A 25875-nucleotide genomic window follows, 5' to 3' on the forward strand; every position below is an offset into this window, starting at 1 on the left:
AATGAAATTTAAACTGAACTCGTCAAAGACGGCAAACGGTCGATGTCCCTAAATTAGACAAATAGTGAAATATAATAAGTCAACTCTGTTTCTTACATAAAATAGGAGCCCAACTAAATCAGCTAAGTCACCATCTACATACATGTAATCGCTGAAAGCGACATAAGCATTGAAAGCAACGTAAACAAAAAATATAACCCATGCGCTCACGCCATGATCGTACTTCTTTCATCTATTTTTACTCGTAAGTTTGAAAATCTCTCGTCACTTCGATTAACACCGCAAAGCAGATAAATTAAAATTTGTTTTTAACAATTTAATGTGCAGTATAGAGTGCCGTAACCTACAATTAGCAATGGTCAATTATAACAATGCTTTGGTTACCACGGACTTCGTAAATGACTCGTTATTGAATACGAAGAGTTGGTCAGCACATACTGTCTTTCATCCGACGGATTTGGACCAAAGTCCAAGCACAACAGGAAACACCAATTTTTGGAATAAATTCCATGTCTGTAAAATATATCCGTACCCGATTGAGTCGGTAACTTAAAAAATCAAAAAATTCCATACCTGTAAAAGATATCCTTACCCAATTGAATCAATAACTAAAAATTTGAATTGCTTTATTTTCGCTAATTCAACCCCCCATCTCAGGCGTTGGAAATACCTGTGCAAAACCAATTTCGTATGCTTTCACCATATTCCATTGTGCTATAGTTTAAAAATATTAAGAAATAAACCCTGTAAATGCCACCAGCGCCAAAACCTTCACAAGAATAATCTTCAATATAAGAAGACCAATTTTGTCACATTACATTTTTAATTTATAATAATTATGAACAGTAAACAAACAGTGGGAATTTGTGGATGCAGATTTATTTATTTTTAAAACTGTTCGAAAGAGCACTTGTATCACATAGATGATACCAATCCATGGTCCTTGTCCTCTCTCTAATGGGGCACTGATGCTGTGTAAATCATATGAAATCAAGATTCAGAATGGCATAGGCCTCCCAACCAATAACAGAAACTAGCCACATGATCAATGCGCCAACTCTATAAGCGTATTGAGGGGAGGAGCGCTCTAACAACTGGACAACCAACATGGAATCGACATGTCACTCCCTAACCTACAAAAAAATTGACAGGTATAGTTGACAAAACCAGCTAAACCAACGAAGATCCCTGTGCCAACCAACACATGCAATCAACACCACATTCACCTCTTTAGTTGATTGTCTAATCCACTTTTCTTATTGTAACATGTGTTGTTGAGTCTGAATTCATCTCTTTGCCAGCGTCAGGATTAGGCATTCTCACAAAATGGGGTCATCAACCAGAAGACTTCACTCATGATTTTGCGGTAATTTTTCCTCTAGTGTACAAATTCACTAGCCTGTCGTATAAAGTTCAATAATATCAGGCCCCATAACAGTTACCTCCAATTTCTGAGAGAAGCACCCAATAAAAAGAGAACAAAATATTTGCCACTGCATAGAACATCTTCCGACTGCTTGTTAATAAGCATAGTACATCTTCCACCACATAGAACTAGCACAGCCGAATTGCATGAAAATTCATCATTGTTGAGATGGAATGGACAAGTACAAATCACGAATGCTAAGTTACCATTTTCAACATGCAAATAATCTTTGGCTCTGCAATTTCTCAATGTCACAAGATATAATTATTATAATAGTTTGTTGACCACATAATAACTTGCATTAGATTGACTTGATAGACATGTTGCAAGGATATTCATTATCCTGGGAAACTGCAATAACAAATTTCTCATTACAAGACTGTACTCGGTATATTTTATTTGTTTTTGCAATTTAGATACACTCGCTCAAATAAATATGGACAAAAAAACAGAAGCCACTTCAACAAAAATTTCTTTCTAAATGGAGTCCCCATGGTCAACATCAGAGTAACAGATCTTCTCACTCCTTATATATATTCAATATTATTGTTACAGATCGATTGTGACAAAATGGTCACAGTTATTATGTTATTAAAAAAATGCTACAGTAATCTGCAGCTATTCTCTCCCTTTCTGCAACACGAGTATTTGCTAGTGTCAGCTTCTGTTAGGCTTGGTTAGGGATGAAATATAAGAAGAAGAAAATTCTCTTTTCATAAAAATCCATATAACCCATGGAGAGCATATCAAAAGTATAAATATTTACTTACGTTACTGACTGACGAGAAACTGTAAACGTTTTCATTGCCTCCATCCAATTGTTTTGCACAGAACACACGTGCTGAGCCTGATCAGGCACACCCATTAATATGGCCACTGGCATGGTTCCATTATTTTTTTTCCAGGATTACCATACAAACAATCCTGGTCAGTTGTGGATACTAGCTAGGTGACAATTCTGATGCAAAAATACCTGACAAGTAATCGTTCAACTCGTTAAAACAGTGCAACATGCAAGTTTAAGTTTAAGCTTGAAAAATATACATAAAATCAGTAGAATGCTGAAGAACAAACATGCAAAATGCCACTCAAAATTTTGGCACCTTCAGGTAATGCTCATGACCATTTGCACGGCTAAGCATGGGAGATACAGGTCTTAAATCAAATCCAACAACCTGTGAAGGATTTTTTTGAAGTTTCTTTAGCTCCAAGTCTGCCAACACACCATGACCACCATATTGCCTTTGATTATGTCCATTCTCATTTCTCAATACTCTACCATATGTTTTCCCCACTACATCACTTTCTGCAACCAGATGACTCTGCAGTCTTGGGGACCCTTCTAGGGTAATGGGTGCCTGCACTCCCGCATAAATTTCAGACCTAGAGTCAGTATAGCCACCAACACCAATTGGGTATGTTCCATTCATCATTTGGGGCATGTTGCCAAAATTTTCCCGCACATACACTGTCTGTCTTGCACCTCCATTGACCAGTAATGGGATAGCACCATAACCTCCAGTCAGGGGAGTTGAGGAGCCTGATCTAAGAATCGGTGTTGATATAGGAGAAGGGGACATAGTGTCATATCTATAATTGGGTGATCGTGGCTGGATCAGCGGACTTGCAGAGGGAGAGACTGGCAAGGAGATATTTCTCTGTGCAAAAAATTGATCACTGCAAAACAATTTTTTGACTTAAGAAAAATGTTCTTGCTGATAACATAGAAATCATTTTACAAAATGCCATCACAAGTAGAAAGGCATCACCAGAGTACAACATATGAAAAGGTGGAAACCTTGAAGGCTGGTGGGTTGACTGTATTCTTGAACGTGATGTTGAGTGGTCTGCCTCAACTGAAGAGGGATGTCTTGAATGTGCAGGATGTTGTGTAGAATTCTGCATAATGATATTGAAACAAATGGTTAAATTTTAATAATCAAATGCAATTTTAGCATAATTGCATAGTAGAGAACAGCAGAAAATGCAAATCATAAGAAAATAATTACAGCCATTACATTTATAAAAAAAAATTGCTATACAATTTGCAGAAACCCAAAAATCTAGAAGAAATACCTGGTCGAAAAACCCAAACCTTGAGTAGATATGCATCTGCATGTATATAATATATATTTACATAAAGAACTAGAGAGCTTTACAATAAAAAAAAATTAATATTTAGAATTCATTATCTTTTTATGTTTTGTTTTGGCTTTATACAGTGTATGTTTCAGCTTTTCTTCACATTTTTATGTCCATTACATGAATCCCTTGTTGCAGGCATCCTTAGTAGGTAGAGAAGGGGATACACGGTACAGGTATGGAATACCTGGTGCAAAAACCCAAAATCACTGCATGTATATAATATATATTTACACTAAAAGAACTGGAGAGATTTACAATTAAAAAATTGATATTTGTCATTCATTATCATTTTATGATTTGTTCTGGCTTTTATTTTCATTTCTTGGTTTTTCTTCACATTTTTAAATTTTTAATGCCTTTTACATGAATCTGTTGTTGCGGGCCTCCACAGTAGGCAGGGCGGGGACACCAAACAGGTATACCTGAAAACAGCAAGGTACACGTACTTCCATAAAAATGTAAATGACAGAAGTGCCCTTTCCCTCCGTGCAAATGTAGCAGCACTAAAGTTACCATGCATTTAGGGCAAGAGAAAATGCATACAGGATATGTTCCACAGTGCAACAGAATGAGGTCAAAACCATATCAATTTTTAGTTACAGGACTGAAATGTATGATATTTTGAACCTTTCGAATCTGATATAGCAATACATATTCTGGATCTTGTTTCTCATCCAAGAGCATATATCACATATATTGGTAATCCTCTAAATGTCTCAGATATTGCATGTGATTTTGAAGCCTTGCAATTTTAAAAATGTTTATATTGCATTCCTGTCTTTGTCCCATAATACTGAATTATATAATTCATTTAGAAATGGCAGGTTACATTATTATGATTTAGATTATACGCACGATAACAGATCAGTGTATGTAGTTCTTACTCGGAAAAAGGATAGTTGACGATTATTATGCATATAATATTAAAAAAGAATAGACAATAATATTAGGAACCTCCATTCATTGCTACATAAGAGTAGTTATTATTTTTGACGACCATTTCTCTAAAGAAAATTGCTATAAATGCTAGCCAAATATATTTAAATCAAAGTGCAAATACAGCAATCTCACTGATTAAAAATAAATGTCATGCAACTGGAAAGTTAACACTCAGGGACAAACAATGCAGATATAAGTGAAAACCGTACAAAACATTATGTGATTTGCAAAATATTCATTTTCGGACATGAAGGGTTATTAAGGAATTTAGGTTGGCCGGAACATGCAGGGGGAAAAATTATTATGTCGTTTCTACAATTATTTTAGCGCGCAGGAGTGGGGGAGGGGGGGGGAGTGCAAACGGGGAATTCTAGTTGTAGGGGTTGAATTATAGCTGTAGTGCTGGGTGGGGGAGGAGGTCAGGGGGAATTATAGGCACCCTGGGCAAGGAATCTGGAGATCAAGCATGAATCCATCTCCTAATACTGCGGAAGGTTAGTATGTAACTTATTAAAAATCCTTCCTCCTTCCAGATAGATGCTATAGGTGAAGCAATAAAATCTTCATGTGCTAATTTCAGCAAACTTAAGTGATTGTCCAATTTTATAATAGGCACACCACACTAATCACATGAACTATTTGTTTGTACTATTCACATTGTTTTCAATTATATTTGCAAATTTTCACATAAAGTGAATTCCTAGCTTCAACTAATTGACTGTAACTACTCTGTTCATTAATTTTTTTAAGAAAAAGTTTAGAAAACACACAAAGTTATGTGTCAACTTAAAACAAGCTGCGCATGCGCCAAAGTTCCTGCCTTAATGTTTTTATGGTTGACTGAAGTAGCTTTTGCAATGATCTCTATCTTGTCAACACCTCTGTGTTTTACTGATGGAAACTTATGGCTCAAGATTAGTTTTTTGTGTTTAGTGAGAAACTAATGGAAAATGTTGAGGTGTCTTTTAAAATGGAAATGTTCATAACATTTTTTCTGTATATATACAACTAAGCTAGTGTTGATATCAAAGATGCCTATGGCCCATGGGATATAATGTTATATGAAGAGAGAGCTAAAAGAGAGAATGATATGTTATTATAAGGACAAGTAAAGGTAGAATAATAAAGAGAGTTGAAGAGAATTTGAAAAATATTAATAATTTTATTATTTTAAGAAATATATAAATAATAGTAAAAATTATATTATATGAATGAACTACTCATTTCTACCAATTCAATTATAAGTTGAAATATTTAATTATTAATCTATATTGTAATAATTACTAAATCCAAAATGCTTACACATAGTTTCCAACTGAAAAATTGTATATCCCATGACTTTAAATTATGCAAAAGGTATCCTAAATAATAAATGTGTTTAAAATAAGAAACATATTTAACTCTATATTTGATTAAAATATCTATATTTGAATAACATTTTACAAATTACAAAAATAAACATCAATGTAAAACTGATTTATTTATTTTTTTAAGTTTATCCACTTGTCACAAATGTAGAAAAGATAAAGTTACAATTTTTGCATTCATTAATAGAGGTGTAAGAAAAATAATTGTTTTTTTTTAAGTTTATCCACTTGTCACAAATGTGGAAAAGATAAAGTTGCAATTAATGCATTCATTAATAGAGGTGTTTTCTTTGTATTTTTGTTGAGGAAAATTGAATTTTTTCATTGCCTTTTTCATCATGAGCCAATACAATTTTTTAAAAATTGTATTTTTCAATTCTAAAAAAACATGCAAATTAATATAGCTTTTGCAAACATTAATATATATTGAAATTTTTAGATTATGTAACTAATATGGAACCTCGTGATTCCGTTAGTTTCCTGCCTTTGGCAGGAACTAAAAATAACTCAATGTTTTCGCCAATCAAAACATTGGAAAGACTCCCTGGATATCAGATGGAGGAGCAAACCTGAACAGCCTAATTTTCAACTTTAAGGGCAACTTGAAACTTCACGGAAGCAAAAGTCTATGTATCACAAAAAGGGAGTATTTTCAATCTTCAGTTTTCAATGACATTACTAAGAAAGACACAAAGTTATGCATCAACTGAAGAAAATTAATCCTCTAACATTTTTGCTGATCAAGAACATTGGAATGACTCCCCCGAAAACAGATGAGGAACCAAACTTGAGCAGCCATATTTTCAACTTTAAGGGCACCTTGAAAATTCATGGAAGCAAAAGTCTACTACAAACTTAAAAGGGCTATGACATCATTGGTGCCTTTGATGTTCATAGGAATAAAACTCTTCAAAACTCAGAAATTCATAGGAATAACACTCTTCAAAAGAGATATGAACAGAACCTTGAACCTTATTATGAAAAAGAAATAGTTATACCCAATGTCGAATGTTAAGAATAGAGCTAAGATACTGATGTGCCTAGGAAATTGCCGGATGAGGTGTCGATGCTTCTTGATGCATCGATGTGTGTGGAGGCTGCACAATTGCTAGCAGGAAGCATATTCTTCCCATGGATGCGCGCAGGATGCTTGTGAGAGCATCTGGGTGCATTCAGAGAACTTGAGCGCCCAGTCACTTATGTGGCTTATTAAAACATGTGTTTAATTACTTTTTTAATTATATATTTTCTCCTTTTTTCCCTGAAACCCTAAAACGGCCCTAAAAGAGGCAATTCATTGCTCATTCTTCTCATTTTGTTTGCAACTGGGCTCTCTTCTTCTTTGGTCTCCATTTTGGCATTTGGAAAGCAAGGTCTTATTTTTGAAGAGGATCATTTGTAGGGTGTCTAATAGCGTACAAAGGGCGGCATGTAAGGTAAGCATTTGATCCATTTCATGAGCTTTTTTAATGATTTTTTTTTAGTATGTTAATGAAAATTTCAAGTTTTATCCTTTTTTTTTAAATGAAGGAACAAGTTTAGCTATCTTTTTTTAGTATTTTTGTATTGTATATTTGCACTTGTATGTTTCATGATCATAAGTTTATTTAAATATTTCTAATTTAATATTTTCATTTTCTTATTAGATTCATAGTTTGAATTGTGCAAGAATGGCCACTATTGGTAGTCAAAGTTCAGCAGCAAGGCAAGGTGGACGAAGTGATAACTTCAATATTGATGTGGCATCTCCATTATGGAGACACACCACCTCTTATCACATCTTATAACAAGCTTCAAGGGGTGGGTCATACATTTGGAAATGCAATGTATGTTATAGTAAACCATTCAATAGCTCATATTCTTAGGTCAAAGCTCATTTTATGGGCCCTACTGGTAAAGGAAAAGCATTATGCAAGGGAAGCAAAGATGGACAAAGGATGAGCAATGCACAATTAGCCGGATTTATAAAAGAACGAGAAGTTGTTGATTGTTTAGCGAGCAAATCAAAAACAAGTTTGTATAAACCTTCATCCACAAAGAGCAAAGTGAATGTGCCCACCAATCATGTTGCATCCTCCAAACATCCAATCTTGGAAGTGGGAGAGGAAGATGAAGAAGTAGAAGTTATTACCTGCAAGAGAGGACCATTGGATCAAGCATTCAAGATAGAGGCAAGAAAGCTTTCTTGATGAAGCAATTACACATTGCCTTTATGCCAATGGTCTCCCTTTCAATATGGTAAGATCGCCATATTGGAAGGAAAACTTGGAAAAATTCTCAAGTTGAAAAACTGGGAAGAGTCTTGCAAATGCAGTGTAGCACCTAGTAGCCCCTAAAGTTGAACAAGGTACCCTTAAAGTTGAAAATAAGGTTGTTCAAATTGAACAAGCTACCCTTTCAACCAATTAGGACATCTTGGAAAACTTCTAGCATAACTATTGTTTTTGATGGATGGAAAGACACAAGAAACCGACTATTGATTGATGTGATTGCAATGTCCCCCAATGAGGCAATGTTTTTGAGGGTGATTGATTGTGAAGGACAAGTTCAAGAATCACAATTCATTTCTAGAATTCTCATTGAGGCAACAAAGATGGTGGGCAATAAGAATGTGGTCCAGGTAGTCACAGATAATGCCAAGAATTGTAGGGGTGCAAGTGCTTTGGTTGAGTCTTGATACAACTATATTTTTTGGACACCATGCACCGTTCACTCTCTCAACTTGGTCATGCAACAAATTGGCACCTAAATAGATTGGGTAAAGCAAATATACCAAGAGGGAGAGCAAATACAAATGTTTGTGACAAACCACCACATGTTACAATCCATATTCAGATCATTCTCCAAGTTGGAGTTGTTTAAGGTAAATTTATAAATTGCAATTAGTTAGTTTCATTTATTTATTTATTTATTTTGAACAAGTTTTATATTCATGTTCAATTATCAAATTATTACTTGATTATAACTTTGCTTTATATTTGTTGTCATATTGTCAACTTGCTTAAGTTGCTGAAACTAGATTTGCATCTCATACTAATGTTAAGAGACGACTCCTCAAGGTGCGATCAGCATTGAGCCAAATGGTTATTTGTAACCAATGGGGTGTCTGGAAGGCTTCAAATTCAAAGACAGCCTTGAAGGTCAAGGGTATGGTCTTGGATGAGCATTAGTGGGCTCGTGTGCAATTTGCATTGGATTTCACCGAGCCTATCATGACTTGCTACACTTTGCTGATACAGATGCACCTTGCTTGGGGAATGTGTACGATGGCATGGACACCATGGTAGAAAAGGTAAAGCTTCCCATGCAAACACATGAGACTAACCCCACATAATGTGAAGCCTTGTGCAATAAGGTGGAGGCATCGTGTTGGGAGAAGATGACTCTCCATTGCACCTCTTTGCATATGCCTTATCTACAAGGTACTATAGGTAGGAAATACTTGCTATGCCGAATAGAGTTGCACCATATGTGGACAAAGTAAGTTGCTATAGGGTGCTACACTACATTTATAAGACTCTTCCCAGATCATGAAATGCACAAAAAGGTGAGGCTATAATTTGGCTTATTTACTTCAAGATCAAAACTTAGTTCATATGCAATAAGGGACCAATATGACATGGGAGCTATGACATGGTGGCACATGTATGGTCAACTATTTAAGAATCTACAACCTCTTGCAATTAAGATCTTCTCACAAAAAAGTTTTCATTTATTTTTTATTTAACAATTGTATTCTACAATTTAGTGTTTAACATTCTTTAATTTGTTTTTCATTTGTATGTTTAATTTTATTAACACTATCCAAGTTGGAAGTTCTTCTACTGTTCAACTTTATCAACATACTCCTATATCCATTCAGTGAAGCACAACCGGTTGGGCTCAAAGAAAGCTGAGGACTCAGTTTATATACATACCAACTTGTGTCTTTTGTCACATAAGGAGGATGGATACAAGTAAGGGTCAACCAAGCTTTGGGATGTAGCCCTTGAATGTGCAAACTTGGATGCAACACTTCAGGATATTACCGTGATGATAGATGATGACTCCTATATCCATTCAGTGAAGCGCAACTAGTTGGGCTCAAAGAAAGTTGAGGACTTGGTTCATATTTATACCAACTTGCATCTTTTGTCACATAAGGAGGATGGATACAAGTAAGGGTCAACCAAGCTTTGGGATGTAACCCCTAAATGTGCAAAAATGGATGCAACACTTCAAGATCTTACTGTGATGATAGATGATGATGGCCCATGCATCTACCACAACTGGAACCATATTTGGTTGAAATGAACTTGCAATTCTTGCAGTAGAAGGAGATGATGAAAATGTGGATTTTTTTGAGAATCCTTATGATTCTAATTGACTGAATTTGATTTATGAATCTTGAGCCATGACTCTTGATTGATCAACATTAAACCATGAACTATGTTCTGATTTTGTAACTCGAATTGCATTGAAATCTTAAACTTGAGTAATTTACTAATTAGACATTAATGTTATTTCAATTTGAACTATCAATGGAGAAGTATCATGCTATGGGATGGTTTATTTTTGTATATTTCTTGCATTTCTTTGCATATATTTATTATAGTGTATAGTATACATATACATACATACATACATATGTATATGGACACACCCAAATGCATCCAAACCCCCTCCCCACAAAAAAAAAACCACGCATCAGCACCCTGCACCCGCATCAGCATCAGAACCAGCATCGGTAACTTAAGAATGGAGCAGTGCTTAAATAACTGTACCATTAAGGGGACTAAATTCATATAGCAAAATTGTCAGGTAAAAAAGTAGAGCCATCATAACATCAAAACAAATACCAGCAAAAGCAACTGACTAATAGGATGGGTAAAACAATTGATAGTACATTTATAAAAAATCGCAACCGTCTGCACAAATGAAAAATTGAACTCTCCAGATTAATAATAATTCATTTATATAAAACACATTATAGTAAGAAACGTAATTGAAAAAGAAACTGAGAGAAAGCTATATGCCCTCATTTAGAACCATTAAACTACTCAGAAAGCATGTAAAACGTATCAGCGTAAGACTCCACATGACAGAAGAATGTGAGCCAACTACAAGAAGAAAATTATAACAGAGGGTGCATACCGAAGTTTGAATGCAACTAGCAGATGAGGGCAATGCTGCCTCTGTTTCCATGGCTTTTGGGCCAGGGTCCAGCCTTACAAATGGTGCTGCATTTTTCACAAATGGATGATCTAAGAGTTGTGCAGCTGTGGGACGATTTGTAGGATTCCTCTGCAAGCAAAGCCTCACGAAACTCTTGCCTTCCTCAGAGAGATGGTCAGGAATTTCTGGCAGCTCCTTACTGTTGCCAATTTTAAACATCGCAGCAACCTGTAAAGGATAAATATAGATTTATAATTATGTGATACACATGCAGAGGCATGGGAAAGTAGACAAATGAGAATATATTGAATTTCATATCAGCTGGACTGTGAATTTTTAATTTGATTACATGGCTCTGGTGTCACCAAACCAGGCCTACACCAAAAAGGGGTCGCAGAAGCACATAATTAAAAATCTACCATTAAATTTCAAACATTTAACCAAATACTTTAATAACCATATGAGCCTAAGGGTTTCAAAATACCAGCCACTCGTAAGCAAAATTAATTAAAAGTTAATAAAATCAATTATGCAGTTTGTGCCCTAAGAGGAAGCCAGCAGTTTTAAAATACATGAATATTCCTCCCTCACTGAAGTAGTGTCAGCAATATTTTTTGTTAAACAGTAGCAATTGTCTTACCCCTTCATACTGCTTCCATGGTGGTTCTGCAGTAGCCATTTCCACGATTGTACAACCTAAGCTCCAAATATCAACCGCTAAGTCATAGCCATTTACGTTTTTAAGGACCTGAACCAGCAGATAAAATGACAATTGTTTATGTTCCAAGGGCACATGAAATCAAGAATCCAACGAACAAGGAGACCATTTCTACAAGTAAAGAAAATTTAATACCTCAGGAGCCATCCAGTGTGGTGTTCCCCTAAATGATAAAGGACATGAATGTGCTGAGATCTGGTGATGCAAAAAATGCATAGGATTAGCGTTGGGTCAAAAGATAGATGGCATCTGTGGAATTATTAAAACTTTTCATATATACAAACTCCAGGACACTTGATACAACCCACCAGGTTTCACTAGACACCAAATGGACGAACAACACAGCACGTACAGTCAATATTTCAATCATGTATAACAACAGCATCTATTTTGACCCTAAGGAAAGCAAGCATTCCCATTTTGCACCAGACTAATCTACCATCACTAAAGCTTGCAAAATACAAACATGCGGTAGCATATCCCAAACATATATTTTAAATGATATATCAGAAAATGGTAAGAATAAAATTCTTGCAAAAAAAGACATTCTTAAAAATGGTCAGCCCGATGTATTTCTGCTTTATTATACAAAACAAATTGCAGTAGACTGCTGATAGCAAACATCAAATTGAAATTGAATAATTCAGGCTAAGTCACCCGCACATGAAGTCCAAAAAGCTTGGACTCTTTCAAATTACAACATATTAATTATGTTAAGTGACATAGGACAGCATACTAAAGAAAGCAGTTAAAGTTTTTCACTGCAGGAAATTTCAGCAACGTAGAGTATTAGAAAGCCTGTAAAACTAGCAGTTGTTGTTAATCATCTTGGTAGAGAAAATCTAGTAGATCTGACACATTTAGATGGCTTGCATAAAAATATTTTGGAAGAAAAGCCAGCTAATTGCAATTTTTGGTTATATATTCAATCTTTATTATAAAGTTTATATAATGCAGAACAATAATAAATGCAGTCAGAGGCTAAAAATCAAAGACATTTTTCATACGAGACAATATAAGACTTAATTATTCAACCTTGGAAACTATTGTTTTGCATTTTAAGATATAATAATTGCTTATCATTAAACACTTTAGTACAGACTTGCGAAGGCACTCTTGCTAAGAAATTCACAAGTCCAGGACATGTGATAGGCCCCAAGTCCAACAAACTGACAGGAATCATTGATATTCCCTTTTTTGTGAATATCAATATCATTGTAATTAGCTCACATGCACAGCAGGCCCAGTTCACTGCCCTAACTTACATTAAGGTAGATTTCAGTTTATTAATGCCTCAACACCAGCATATAAAAATTACACAGAATGATGTAGATTTATGTTGTCCGGGCCTCACTGATTGATTGTTAGTTCAACAAATTGAATATTACTCTTATGACTCCCCAATTGTTCTTTACTTGGGTATATCGATCACTAGTTTCAAATAATATAATGAGACAAAATTACAAGTCTGAGGGTTACAATCCATATGCTCTTAAGAATCATGAGGTTGCTGCAATTCCTCCCACTTTATATTGTCAATCACAACTTGTCCCAACAAGAAGGCATATTGTCTCATCCTGATTATGATCACATAATGTAAATCTGTTATCCAAAATGATGAACTTTTAAGAACCTGCAGAGTTTTTCCCAAAATCTCTTAATTATTTATTCAATATTTGTCAACTGTGCGAATACACTCCACGACATTTTCAATTCAGAAGAAAATTATAGTAACCACTTTGCATGGAGAGTTGAATAAGTTTTAGCTTATATAACATACACACAATGCTATATCGACACCAAACTCTCTGGAATCACATGAATAAATGAGATGGCATAGAAACGAAGGCACAATATAGAATTGTCTTTTCAAGAATATATGTTACAACAGATGAAATTATTGTCATTTGAATAACAGAGCTTATTTTTGTTATCAAAACACTAATGAAAAGTGATAAAGTATTTAGATATTGGAGAAAAATTACATGTTTTGCCATGCCAAAATCTGCAAGCTTTACTTGACCATTAGGATCAACAAGTATATTTGCCCCTTTGATGTCTCTGCACAATTAGCAATTGCGCAAAACTCGATATTAGAAATACCTTGACATTTAAATACCACCAGAAAACACGGGAGAAATTATATTTCGGAAACATTAAAAAGATACTGTTAGGGGAACTTAAAGAACACCGTGCTCTTTTGTACCTAAAGAACACCTTAGCACATGAAGTAACAACAAATTAATACATTTACCTGTGGACAGTATTAAGACTATGCAAGTATGCCAAGCCCGCTAAAATCTGCCGGGTATAACTGCGAATAGCTGGCTCTCCAAACTGGCCATATTCTCTAAGTAGTTGGTGTATAGAACCTCCAGAAACATACTCAAGGTAAATATATAGTGTGTCATCCACCTAAGATGGAAAACTTTTTTATTAATTAAAATTTTTTTTTAAAATATCAAAACATTTGTTATTAATTTTTACTAAAAATATTTGTTATTATTTAAAATTAAAACAATTTAATTCAAAGCCTAGATTGAACAGATCAAATAAGAGCTAAGATTTTCAAGATGCATCTACATGTCCATCAGCAAAATGCTTGGAGACAGTGACACCATCCCATACTCTGAAGCACTTTCATATAAAGGAAGTATACCATGTTAACCAATTAAGAATTAATCTAATTTGTGCTCATCACACGATGGCTTCAACTTTTATCAATGTAACAAACACAAGAATTAAGCTTCCATCCAGACCTAATAAACTTGCTGATGCCCAACATATGGGCACCCAAGTGCACCTAAAGATAAAGCCCTCACGTGATACGTGATGGCAAACCCTCATTTGCCACTTGGCTACCAACAACACCGAAACCATTTAAAGACAGAGCCAATTAAAGAATAACTTAAAGAATATGCTCATCCGTCCAGATGCAAAAAGAAAAACAGATAGCAATGGGTGTATTATGTATATTCACCAAAACACTGATCAAATGGTCTAGCAACAAATTAACATTTTCAGTAAAAGGATTTCTATCAACATACAGCTATCATTCCACATTAGAACCTAAAGTTGAATTCATAAAGAGAACATCAACATATCTAAGATAACTTAAAGTTATAAATCTCCAATATATAATGATCTCTTAAATACACTTTCCAGATTACTCTAAAAAATGGAAAAAGGCAATTTATTTTTTTCCCATTGCTCACTTTACTTCATCCTTCAACAAACCTCAACTAACTTTCCTAAATATCATCATAACAATAAAGAAAAATAATAAAAATCCATCGTAGAAAACAATTTTAAATTACCAAGAAACTTGTGAATACTCTAGCGAAGAAATTTTCAAATAGATAAAACCAATAACTGTGCCTGCTGTTGCAGACCATGCATTCCACAGTAAAAAAGATCATGACTGCATTTTAGCAAATCTCCAATATATAATGATCTCTTAAATACACTTTCCATCACACAGACCCTTCAGAAGCAAAAAGAAAAAAATTCCATTGCTCACTTTACTTCATCCTTCAACAAACCTCAACTAACTTTCCTAAATATCATCATAACAATAAAGAAAAATAGTAAATAATCCATCATAGAAAACAATTTTTATAACCAAGAAACTTGTGAATACTCTAGCAAAGAATTTTTCAAATAGATAAAACCAATAGCTGCACCTGCTGTTGCAGACAGTGCATTCCACAAGTAAAAAAGATCATGAGTGCATTTTAGCCAAAAAACTGCAATGCATAAAGCACACTGCTATGCTAAATAACTCCCACTAATTTACTGTAGTAGCGTGATATCATTAAGTAATTATCTGTAATCCACAGAAAAAATTCAGCCCAATACAGCACTGTTATCACATTTACTCTTCTTACTACAACAGTGGGTCCAAAATGGAACACTGACTAATGAACAAGATTATCAAGTCCAGTAAAAATGAAAATTAAACTAAGAAACTCTGGCCACTTTTTGGACAGGTAAAAGATCAGCCTGCAACTTAACACTATACTTATTACAATGAAAGCAGCAAAACTCCACATACCATTTCACTTCCATAATATTGCACTATGTTTGGATGCCGCAGATGGCTAAGCAAGGATATCTCCTGTTATAAGACGACAAAAAGAGAATTTCAAACAATGTACATAAGAGCTTGAAACAATCATATACTATCTTATATGGTATTCAGTCTCCTATTTACATGATTGAGGAAACAAGCCTCAATCATGTTTCCTCAATCATGTTAAGCAATAAAAATAATGTATAATAAATAAAATTTATGTGAAATATTCGATTGCCAACCTGTCCTAGCTGCTTTACACTGTCCTTTGACTTTGAATCGTCAGAAAAAAGAGTAACTTCTTTCATTGCACACATTTCTCCACTTTCACTGTAAAAGCAACATATTCATGAAGTAAGCAGGATGTCAATTGTCAACAACCATAAGCCAATATTTTTAAGCAGGTTACTCTCTTATTAGTGTGATGTAATGAAGACTCCACTACAGTAACTTAAACGTACAAAATTTACAATCCACCAGTAAAATTAGTTGGTCTATTTTTCATGTTTGACATGAATCCAGTTCTTTTTTTTTCTCAAAAATAGGCTTGTCCAGGATATCAACTAATCAAATATAGAAGAGCGCCATTATAAATGTGAATGAAATGCAAACCCCATGTGGGCAACTTAGGTCAAACAAATAAATTATGCTTCTGGAGTCGAACACTGACAAAAAAAATTTAAAAACAAAAAATCCACAGCTCAGAAATAGGACCTATTGACATGTTGTGCCACCCTACCACTGAGCTACTGTAAGCCTTACAAAGTCATTTTCCTAATGAGTCACTAAACCTTACACCACCACCACTCAATTCGACTCCAGCTTTTGTTTGCCAAGTCTGGCTCTGATCCAATGTTGAAAAGACCAGCTGGGCCTCCCGCCATAATGCTGGGGTGGGGTGCTCTAGCAATGAGATAGGTGTGAACTGGTTTTCCAATTCACCAAGAAACATTACGAAATCAAAACCACATATAGACTTGTTCACACTCTAGCCAGTTTTTCTTGCTAGAAACCAAGTGCCACATCAGAATTTTTCTGGCTACAAAATCAGTTGCTATAAAAACAGCTCCTAAGGCCTGTATGTACAAGGGCATAGAATGACAAAGGCACATCACAGACAACCTCAAGCTGTTGTAAAAATAATGTCCATGGACAGCAAAGTAGAGCATTTTGATAGTAATACAGAGGAAAAATAAATTAATAATATTTACGGGTCACTACCAAGGAGACTATCCCTAAAGATTAGAAGAAGCATGCAAAATAAGAATAATGTCAGGAAAACATTGATAGAATACAAATTTAATAATGGAGCACCAAGAAAGGCAAATAACAGCAACCATCTTTTACTAAAGATTCATAAAATGATTGTTGTAACTCGAGATAAGATTATTATGGTAAATTTCTGTGTTCTCAGCTACATACTTGCTGAAGCCAACATAAACATGGCCAAAGGTCCCACATCCCAACAGCTTCCCCTTTTTCCATCGTGTTGCTGGACTTGTAGGATTTTCTTTCCCTGCTGGACTACGTGCTCCTGAAGATTTTGCTGAGGGAGAGTAGGGAGAGGAAGTGGTTGGGGATCGTGGGGGGCGTGGCAATAGGTGACACAACAGCTGCTTCCCATCTTCATTTCTCCCAGTAGGAGATTCAGGTCCTAATCCGCCAGCTCGGGGATGCAAGGGAGAAACAGCAACACTCTGCCCTCTTGAACTTGGACCAGGACTCCGCATCTTTGGACTTAGTACAGGTGAACGCTCAGAGCTGCCTTTGCCCAGCTGCTGCCAGAAATGTTGCCCAATTATTATATCTCCGCCCATAGAGTTCTGCCCAGAGTTTTGGCCTGAACCTGGACTCGAACAATTGCCTGATCCAGGAATACACGAATCCATATAAAACCTTGGAGCACCAGCACCTCCACCTGTAGGTGAAGGATGCTCTGAGGCAAAAGCTTTCATTGGACTAGAAGGACTAGACATGGTAGAGCTGTCAGTTGCATTGCCTAGAACTCTGTTAACCGGAATCTGCAGTTGCTTGGGAAGCGATTCTCTATTTGACGAAAACCCCTTCTTTGATGCCACGGGCAAATTCTGTGGTTTACTGAGCAAAGAAGCATTAGATTTTGGTTGCTCATTATTTTTTCGATTCTTCTTTTTTTTCTTGTCGGGCTTTGAGACCAAACCTGCATATATTATGCTTTATTCCGAAATGCAAAATTGTCAATAAACAGTCCACAAAAACTTAGATATACAAATTCATATAGAAAATAGTCAAACAATTTGTCAAAAGGAGAAACGTAGACAAGCAACTTTACCAAAGACGACAACTGGCATGCCCAAAATCCCTAAGCAAGCAAAAACATATGCAAACTTGTCAATGAAATGCAAGAGACACTACATAAACAAATGCAAACCCAGAATTGGCAAACATGCTAACGATCATGGATATATCAACACTCCCAGCCATAATTGTCAACCAATACGACAAAAACCCTAAATAATCAAGCATTGTCAACTAATATGACAAAATGCCTTACACATAAAACGAATTCATAGCCCAAACTATCAATCCAAACAACAACAACAAACCACAGAAACAGAAAATTCGCGGCCAAAGTCGAAAATTTATGTTCGTAGAACTATGGATAAGCGAAAACACGGCTATCATCATCAACCACTTCGTACTAATAACTCCAAAATTGCTTACATTCATTCAAAAACGCATACATTAAGAGCTTACCTGTTATGATTGTCTGCTGGATCGTCGCTGGTGAGAGAACTCGTGCTAGATTCTGACCCGGACGCCGCACCATCTGCACTCTCCAGCCTGTTAATGCCCTGTTCAGGCGAAGGCAGGGGCAAGAGGGTGCCAGGGCGGACAGATCTGTCTCTCAGAGACTGGGGCTGACTCGGACTAACACTGATCCCAGAGTCACACCGCGCCACAGCCGCGGCCGCGACGGGCAGCGGCAGAGGCACGGCATGGGAAAAGCTCTGGCAGCGTGTCACAGACGTCGATGCGGACGCCGATGGAAGCGCACTCTCCGCATCCGATTCCTCCCTCGAATTCGCTCCTTTAGATGATCTCCTCAAATGGAACGCTTCGAAAAAACCGCTCTCCTTAATACCCTTCTTACTCCCTTTCTTAGCGCCATTTCCACTCTTCTTCCCGGACGACTTTCCCAACCATGGCAATATCATCTTGCCCCGAAAACAAGCCCAAATCCACACAATCAATCCACCTACAGAATTCCACACAATACCACCTGCATTTTCGAGCGCAGACTCGAAACCCGAGCCTGGAGGATTTTCGTAAACTCCCAAACTCCAATTTTGCCCCAAAATGCGAATCCAACTCCAAACCCTTTACAGCCCCCTGCCAGCAAATCCGAAAAATACGAGATACAACTCTCCAGAATAACACCGATTTATCCTCCACCAACCCAACCTAATCCAGCCTGCCGTCCCATATATATTTCATCTCCTTTCTCCACCATCACCACAACCATGTCATATCCAAAAACCGCACAGACACTTTACGGCTTATAAACCCCACCCAAACAGATTAACAACGTCTTAATTAAAGATAAAGCGTGTATATGTGTAACAGCGATTCCTACGCGCCCGCCTCCCTCCTGCAGAAATAATGAGGCGCGCTAGCTGTGATGCCAAAACCAGTAAAGTTAAAAAGTAACTAATTAAATAAACGCTCAAGACCAAGTAAAAAAGCTCAAGTTACCTCCGCCGCCATTGCGCCCTCGTTTTTTAATCCTCCGGCGGCGCCTGCTCTCTTCACCGTCACGCTTCCCCCGCACGTGTGCCCGCACGCGCGCCTCCTCTGCAGCTGCCCCGTGGCATCCCTCCTCTCTCCGACAACCCACGCGGCATTCTTGTCCAAGCTGTCACTGGACGCCTAATTTGGGGATCTGTTGATCCCGGCGCGGCCTGCGGACATGGCGGCCACGTAATGATGCATGCTTGTCTCGCAAATAAACGGAAAGCGCCACTGCAGTTATTCGCTGCCACGTGTCAGTTCCTTTTGACAGAGCCTTTGCTTTCCACTCAAGGCACTCGAGTACCTACCGGCTCATAATAGTAATAGATGTTTGTGAAGCAGGTTTAATTTGGCAGGTGTTATACATCTTCCAGCGAAATGCCTGGGATTGCCTGTAAAATGTTTGTTTTCAGAAAATTTGCAGAGATTTTTCCGGTCATTATTAAAAACCTCTATTTTTAAAAGCATTTGCCAGGTTGTTGGCGAGAATAATCGAGACGTTGGAGTGACAGTGAATGAGAAATTTTTCTAGGTTTTTTGTTTTCTCGAATTACAACGAGCACCGGATTAATTAATATTTTTAAATTTTGTTTTATCGAATCACAACGACCACGGGATTAATTAATTAATATTTTTTCATTTTGTTAATTAATTTGTGTGATGCGATCCGTTGTATTTGCACCGTTTTCTGTTAGTCGACGTGCATTCATTACAGACGGAGAAAAGTGTCGACTGGATGTGCTAATTTCAAGGCATGCGTGTTCTAATATCACCATTTAGGTTTGTGCCAATTTTTGTGGAATGTTTTGTTGTAATAAAATATTGTTGATAAGTGGAAATGAGGATTATGGAATTGAAGGGGACTTTGTTGTTAGGTTGTATAAATAAATTATTTATTTATTTATTATTATTATTTTAATTTATTTAGTAATCATGGGTTATTGATCATTGAAAAGTTTGAAGTATTGCTCGGCATTTTTGACATTGAATATTAAAGAGATCATTAGTTGTAGATAATTGAAAATATTGTTGGTTATTTACACCGAAGCAACAAGATTGGATTAGATGATGCATTGCTGGTAGTCATCTTGTTTTGGAATTAGTTGGACTTCACTTATTTTAGGTACGGTTGTTATAATAGTGTTGATTGAAAATGATGTATCAAATCTTGTGGTTTATATTATAATGTTTACAATTTATATTTTAAAGTAAAATATAATCTATACTTTTCCCAATGTAATTTTTAAATTTTTTTATTTTTCTATTATAATAGTGATTTAATGTGATCAATTAGCAACATTTTTTTTTAAATTATTTTTCTATTATTTTTATTTTAATAATAAATCATTAGAAGATGAGCTTACCAATTAATAGAAATGAACTCTTCAATTGTTGATTATTTGTCACATTAAATCATCCATTCTTCCAAAACGAAAATGGTTTCTCATTAGTTCCTATCATGGGCTACAACTATAGGCAACTAGAGAAACTTAACTAGTGATTAAACATTTCTATTACCACCAATCATAAATCAGATACATTTTATGTTTCAGAAATATTTGTTTTATTTCAAGTCAAATGTGTGTTTCTTAACAAAACATATTGAAAATATTAATTATTTATTATTTATTATTTATTTATTAACTTTTTGACCTACAACCCTATTCAAAATTAGGTGGCCTATATTTGTATAGCCTACGACACGAACTAACAATACTACATTTTTCCATGAATTATTTTCACTCATTCTTCCAAAATGAAAATGGTTTCTGAGTTTAAACTAATAGATGGTACTTAGATTGCTAGTGGCCTATAATTCTATAGCCTACAACACAAACTAACATAAAAAGTTTTTTGTAACACCCCACTAAGGGATCCAAAAGAACTAACCTAAAGTTTTACTAAGTTTGCCAAACATTTTTTTTTTTTTAAAGAATAACATGTACAACAATCATAAAGTAGCGGAAGCAATAACATACAATCATTCATAAGCAAACATAACAGATTACATTCCTTAAGGATCCCAAGATGTTGAGTCACATTTAATTTTAATTAATACTAAGTCAAATAAATAACACATCCACATGAAAGAATAACTACAAGTCCAGTCCATTTGAATAATATACATTTGTTCTAAATGTCACTTGGCAATAAATTTGGAATGCATAATCATCCATTGTACATGTCACAGGGTATGAAAGGCTGAAAGAATATACATTTATAAAATAGACTACATCATCCCTTTCGAATACATGATACAAGATACAATACAATAAGCAAAATCATCCATCAAATAGATATAACCATCCATCATAATACACAAAGATAGAATTAAAGGAAATACAGAAGAAAGAACTCTAGTCATGGCACCAACGGATAGATCTCAATGGTAAAAGTAAAAAAGCACAACCAACTAACCTCATGGTAACCCAAAAAAGGTCCACTCCCATCGCTTTTGAGGAGATAGTCTCAAGTCCCACATAGGATATCAATCCCAAAAATCAAAAGTAATTGTCGGTGTCAGATTGGTTTTGACAATTGAGTGTCAACACACTTAACCAATTTTCATATAAAAGTTGAGTGCACTATATATGCCGAGTCACAGTATATGCCAAGCCAGAATTCCAATAGGTGACGAGTGACTTCAAGTGATAAGTGATCTATATGTGCTAAGTCACAATTGATGTCGAGCAAGCCAAAATGCTACATGTGTTGAGCAAGCCAGAATGCTACATGTGTCGAGCAAACTAGAATCATACATGTGCCGAGCACCAGTAATCCAGTATGTGTTGAGTAACACAGATTGGACATGGTTGTTTGTAATTGCACAAACACCTATGTAAATCATTTTTTAGCCTACATAGAAGAATCTTGAAGGATATTAAGGATAAGAACAAATCCTTTATATTTCTTATGCAATTAGCATGCAGCCAATAGGAAAAATAGAGAAGGCATGCAACCAATAAGAAAAGTGCAAGGAATGAGCAGCAAATAAAGATTTAATATGGATCATAGATTCATTTCAAACCCTAAGTCTTTGAAGTCTTTATAAGAAGGAAAAGACCCCTCAATTTAAAAATTGCCAAGCAGATGAATAATTAAGGTAAGCGAATTGCAGAATAGGGAAAGTAGCAAGGGTGTTAAAGACTTAGTGATTGGATCAGCATTGCATATTCAATTAATCATAACGGAGCAAGGGCATCGAACAAATATTAAATCTCAGAGGATCAAGATCAGAGAGAGTAGATCAAGTGCCTAAATTTAGCAATCAAGGATTGTAAGCTATCAGGTTTATTAGTCTAATACTCTCTAGCAATTGTATTAGAAAAAAAATCCTATGTTGATAAGTTAGCTTAACAACTAGGTTGTAGAACTTTTGATAAGATGATAAAATCCTTTAATACAGTGACACTTCATGTAAAGCTTTTGTAAATCCTTTAAACAGGTCACTATTGATACAGTGTAAAGCCTTTAACAGGGCAGGCCTTTCACAGGGCGGACCATCAGAAGTGGTTAAACATTATTTTGTGGGTATGATCCCCACCCTAGTTTTACCTTCTCATTTTGGAGGGTTTATGGGTTACCAAATTTGGTGTTATGTGTTTTGATGCATGTGTTTACTTTATGCTTAACTGATATGTTTACATGCATGTGATTTATTTTTAGTTAAAAGTTTTTAAGGTTAAAAGTGTGATACTTCTGATTCACCCCCCTTCCCTCTCAAAAGTATCATTCTCATTTGATTATTCCAACAATTGGTATTAGAGCAAGGCTCTCACAAGGAGAAGCCTAACAGCTTAGAGAAAAGATCTGAAGATGGAAGTCTTCAAACTTGGGAAGATTATAGAGAATCAGGTGATTGATGTACACCTCGCTCTACACAACTTGGAGGAAGCCATAGAAGAATTGAGAAAATCCTTGAAAAGAAGGAAAGATATAGCCATAGCTAAAAATGACACATACTACAAGGAGATTGATACCACAAAAGTGTTTGCAAATGGAGATTCCAAAGAGTTTGATGTAGTAATAGCAGAATTGATGGAGAAAAATAGAACTCAAGCAGAAGAAATCAGAATACTCAAGCTTGAACAAGAATCACAAGCCATGATGCTTTGTGAAGTAAGTGAACAGAAGAAAAGAGCCATTGAAGAAAAAGTCATGATAGAAGATGACAAGAGAAATCTTACCAATAGACTAGAGGAAAAGACAATTGAGTTTGAAAGAATCTCAAACATGCAGCTAAACACCCTAAGCCAGATGATGAATGCACATCATGAGCTAAATATGAAAGACATTGAGATCTCTACACTAAAGATGCAGAATGAACAACTACAAAATGACCTGAAAAGAGAGAAGGAAGTTGTAGAAAGCTTCAACAAACCTAATGAGGCAATCAAGTACTTTGAGAAGCTACTAAAGTCACCAAGGGCCAGTAATGATACTTCAGGACTTGGTTACACTAGCATTGAATAAGGAGAATCATCCAAGACTACAGAAGAAAGGAGTAAGAAAGGTAAGAACACTAAACCTATTTGTCATTTCTGTGGTAAAAAGGGACATACTTCTAATGTATGTAGGAGCAAGAATGCTTGTTAGCATGATAAGCCTAAGAATACAAGTTATTGTCATAAGTGCAAGAAGCAAGGACATCAAGCACATGAATGCAAGGCTAGAACTATCAGAACACCAAAATTTGAAGGTCACTGCTACAATTGCAAGGAGTATGGACATAGAACATTTGAGTGTAGATCAAAGCCCATGTGGACATCAAATTAGGCAACAAGAGAAAGAAACCATGGTCATCACTACAATTGGGACTATAACACCAGGTATAGTTGTCAACTACTATCAGGAATATGGACACATTCCTGAGAATTGCATAAGGACGCATAAGGGAACTACAGCAGATGGTTGAGCCAAACCACATGTTTCAGTTGCTTGAAGACTGGTCATATCAGCAAGAATTGCCCAACAAAGTCAAAGGCACCCAAGTCAAAAGTCGACAAAGGAAAAGAGAAGGTAGATGTTGAACACATCAGAGGAGAAATGAACAAAACATGGAGGAAGAAAGATGAGGTAAGCACATCAAATGAAGGGATCACTTCACCTAACAGGTCAGGTGATCACACTTCATCAAACTAAGCAAGAGAAGGCATAAGGGATTGATTTACAAAGTTTTATCATACATCAGTCCCAAGACAAACAAGCACTACAAAGAAGAAAACATGATTAGAGATGCAAAGTTGAAATTCAAAATTTTCACCAATATTGTCAAGTTATCCTTAGATGCCGAGTAAATGTTAGTGCATGTCAAATAGTCAATTGCGACCAAGTTGATAGTTGATGCTAAGTTAGGGAAAACCAATGGAAGTTGAGTGAAGAGGAAATCTAGTTGGAGCTGAGTGATGGAAAACCAATGGAAGCCAAGTTATGTTGAAATCTTCAAGAGCCAAGTGTACAGTTGTATATGCACTAAGCATTTAATGTTAGGTTTTGAAAGAGTATAAGGTCAAATTTTTTATCATTTCTCATCATTCAAATGCAGAGCAAGAACAAGAAGAGCGCAGAAGTGATTGACGAACAACATTGAAGCTTTTGCACGAATTCGACAAGATCAAGCATTGTTTTCATCGATCTAAGGTATTCTTCAAGTGTGAAGTGTAGACATCTAAAATCCCTTAGAAAATAAAGTATTTTTATTTTCTGAAAAAATCCCTGATGACATCATCATTTATTAATTATTTATTTATTTAATTTATTTATTTATTTTTATGCCATTAAATCCCCTTGTCTTAATTACAAATATTTAATTAAGGAATATCTCCCAAAAATGTTTAAATCTTATTTAAACATTATTTCCTTATTTATTAATTATTTAATTAATAAATTGACCAAAAATCTCAAAATAAATATTTAATTTATTTTTTGTCCAAAACTTGGCCAATTTCCTTAAGATCACTAACCTCTTCCAAAATCTTCTAATCCTTCTTTAATTTCGATTCACTAACTCACCCACCCTCATGAATGCCATCCACTTGCATATATGTAACAAGCCTAATCTAATCTTAAATCACCTATAATCCCCCCCTAACCTTGTCACATTCCCTAAGCAAGCTTAAGACTTTTCTAAGCCAAGCAAAGTCAACAATCTCAACTCCCTCCAAAATATCCCAACCACTCAACCATGAATGCTCTTACAAAGGTCATAAAGACTCTTACAAGCCCATTCATTACTCTTACAAACCATTTATGAAGGGTCTTTATGAAGATATTATCCCTTGAG

At 35.7% G+C, this 25875-nt stretch overlaps 2 protein-coding genes across 3 annotated transcripts; both read right to left on the minus strand.

Annotated features, from left to right (window-relative positions):
• Nucleotides 1-1790: 1790 nt before the first annotated feature.
• Nucleotides 1791-19331, minus strand: LOC149531049 (mitogen-activated protein kinase kinase kinase YODA-like). 2 transcript variants are annotated; one of them, XM_089810109.1, is made up of 14 exons: nucleotides 18558-19331; nucleotides 18133-18162; nucleotides 17244-18014; nucleotides 16064-16151; nucleotides 15804-15866; nucleotides 14004-14164; nucleotides 13735-13810; nucleotides 11885-11944; nucleotides 11672-11779; nucleotides 11011-11259; nucleotides 3225-3325; nucleotides 2530-3103; nucleotides 2197-2399; nucleotides 1791-2059 (listed from the first exon to the last, which is right to left on the minus strand). In XM_089810109.1, exons 1-13 carry the CDS (start codon nucleotides 19016-19018, stop codon nucleotides 2355-2357), a joined length of 2787 nt encoding a protein of 928 aa, XP_089666235.1. In that variant the 5' UTR covers nucleotides 19019-19331; the 3' UTR covers nucleotides 1791-2059; nucleotides 2197-2354. The 2 variants fall into 2 exon arrangements, with proteins under 2 accessions (XP_089666235.1, XP_089666236.1); XM_089810110.1 differs by lacking the exon at nucleotides 18133-18162.
• Nucleotides 19149-20032, minus strand: LOC149531050 (uncharacterized). Its single transcript, XM_089808286.1, has 3 exons — nucleotides 19958-20032; nucleotides 19557-19730; nucleotides 19149-19477 (listed from the first exon to the last, which is right to left on the minus strand). The coding sequence occupies exons 1-3, from the start codon at nucleotides 20030-20032 to the stop codon at nucleotides 19394-19396; spliced, it is 333 nt and encodes a 110-aa protein (XP_089664412.1). The 3' UTR covers nucleotides 19149-19393.
• Nucleotides 20033-25875: the final 5843 nt, after the last annotated feature.

Source organism: Cupressus sempervirens, chromosome 11 (assembly GCF_028749045.1).
Source record: "Cupressus sempervirens isolate cs-2001-9-10 chromosome 11, ASM2874904v1, whole genome shotgun sequence".
Taxonomy (NCBI): Eukaryota; Viridiplantae; Streptophyta; class Pinopsida; order Cupressales; family Cupressaceae; genus Cupressus; species Cupressus sempervirens.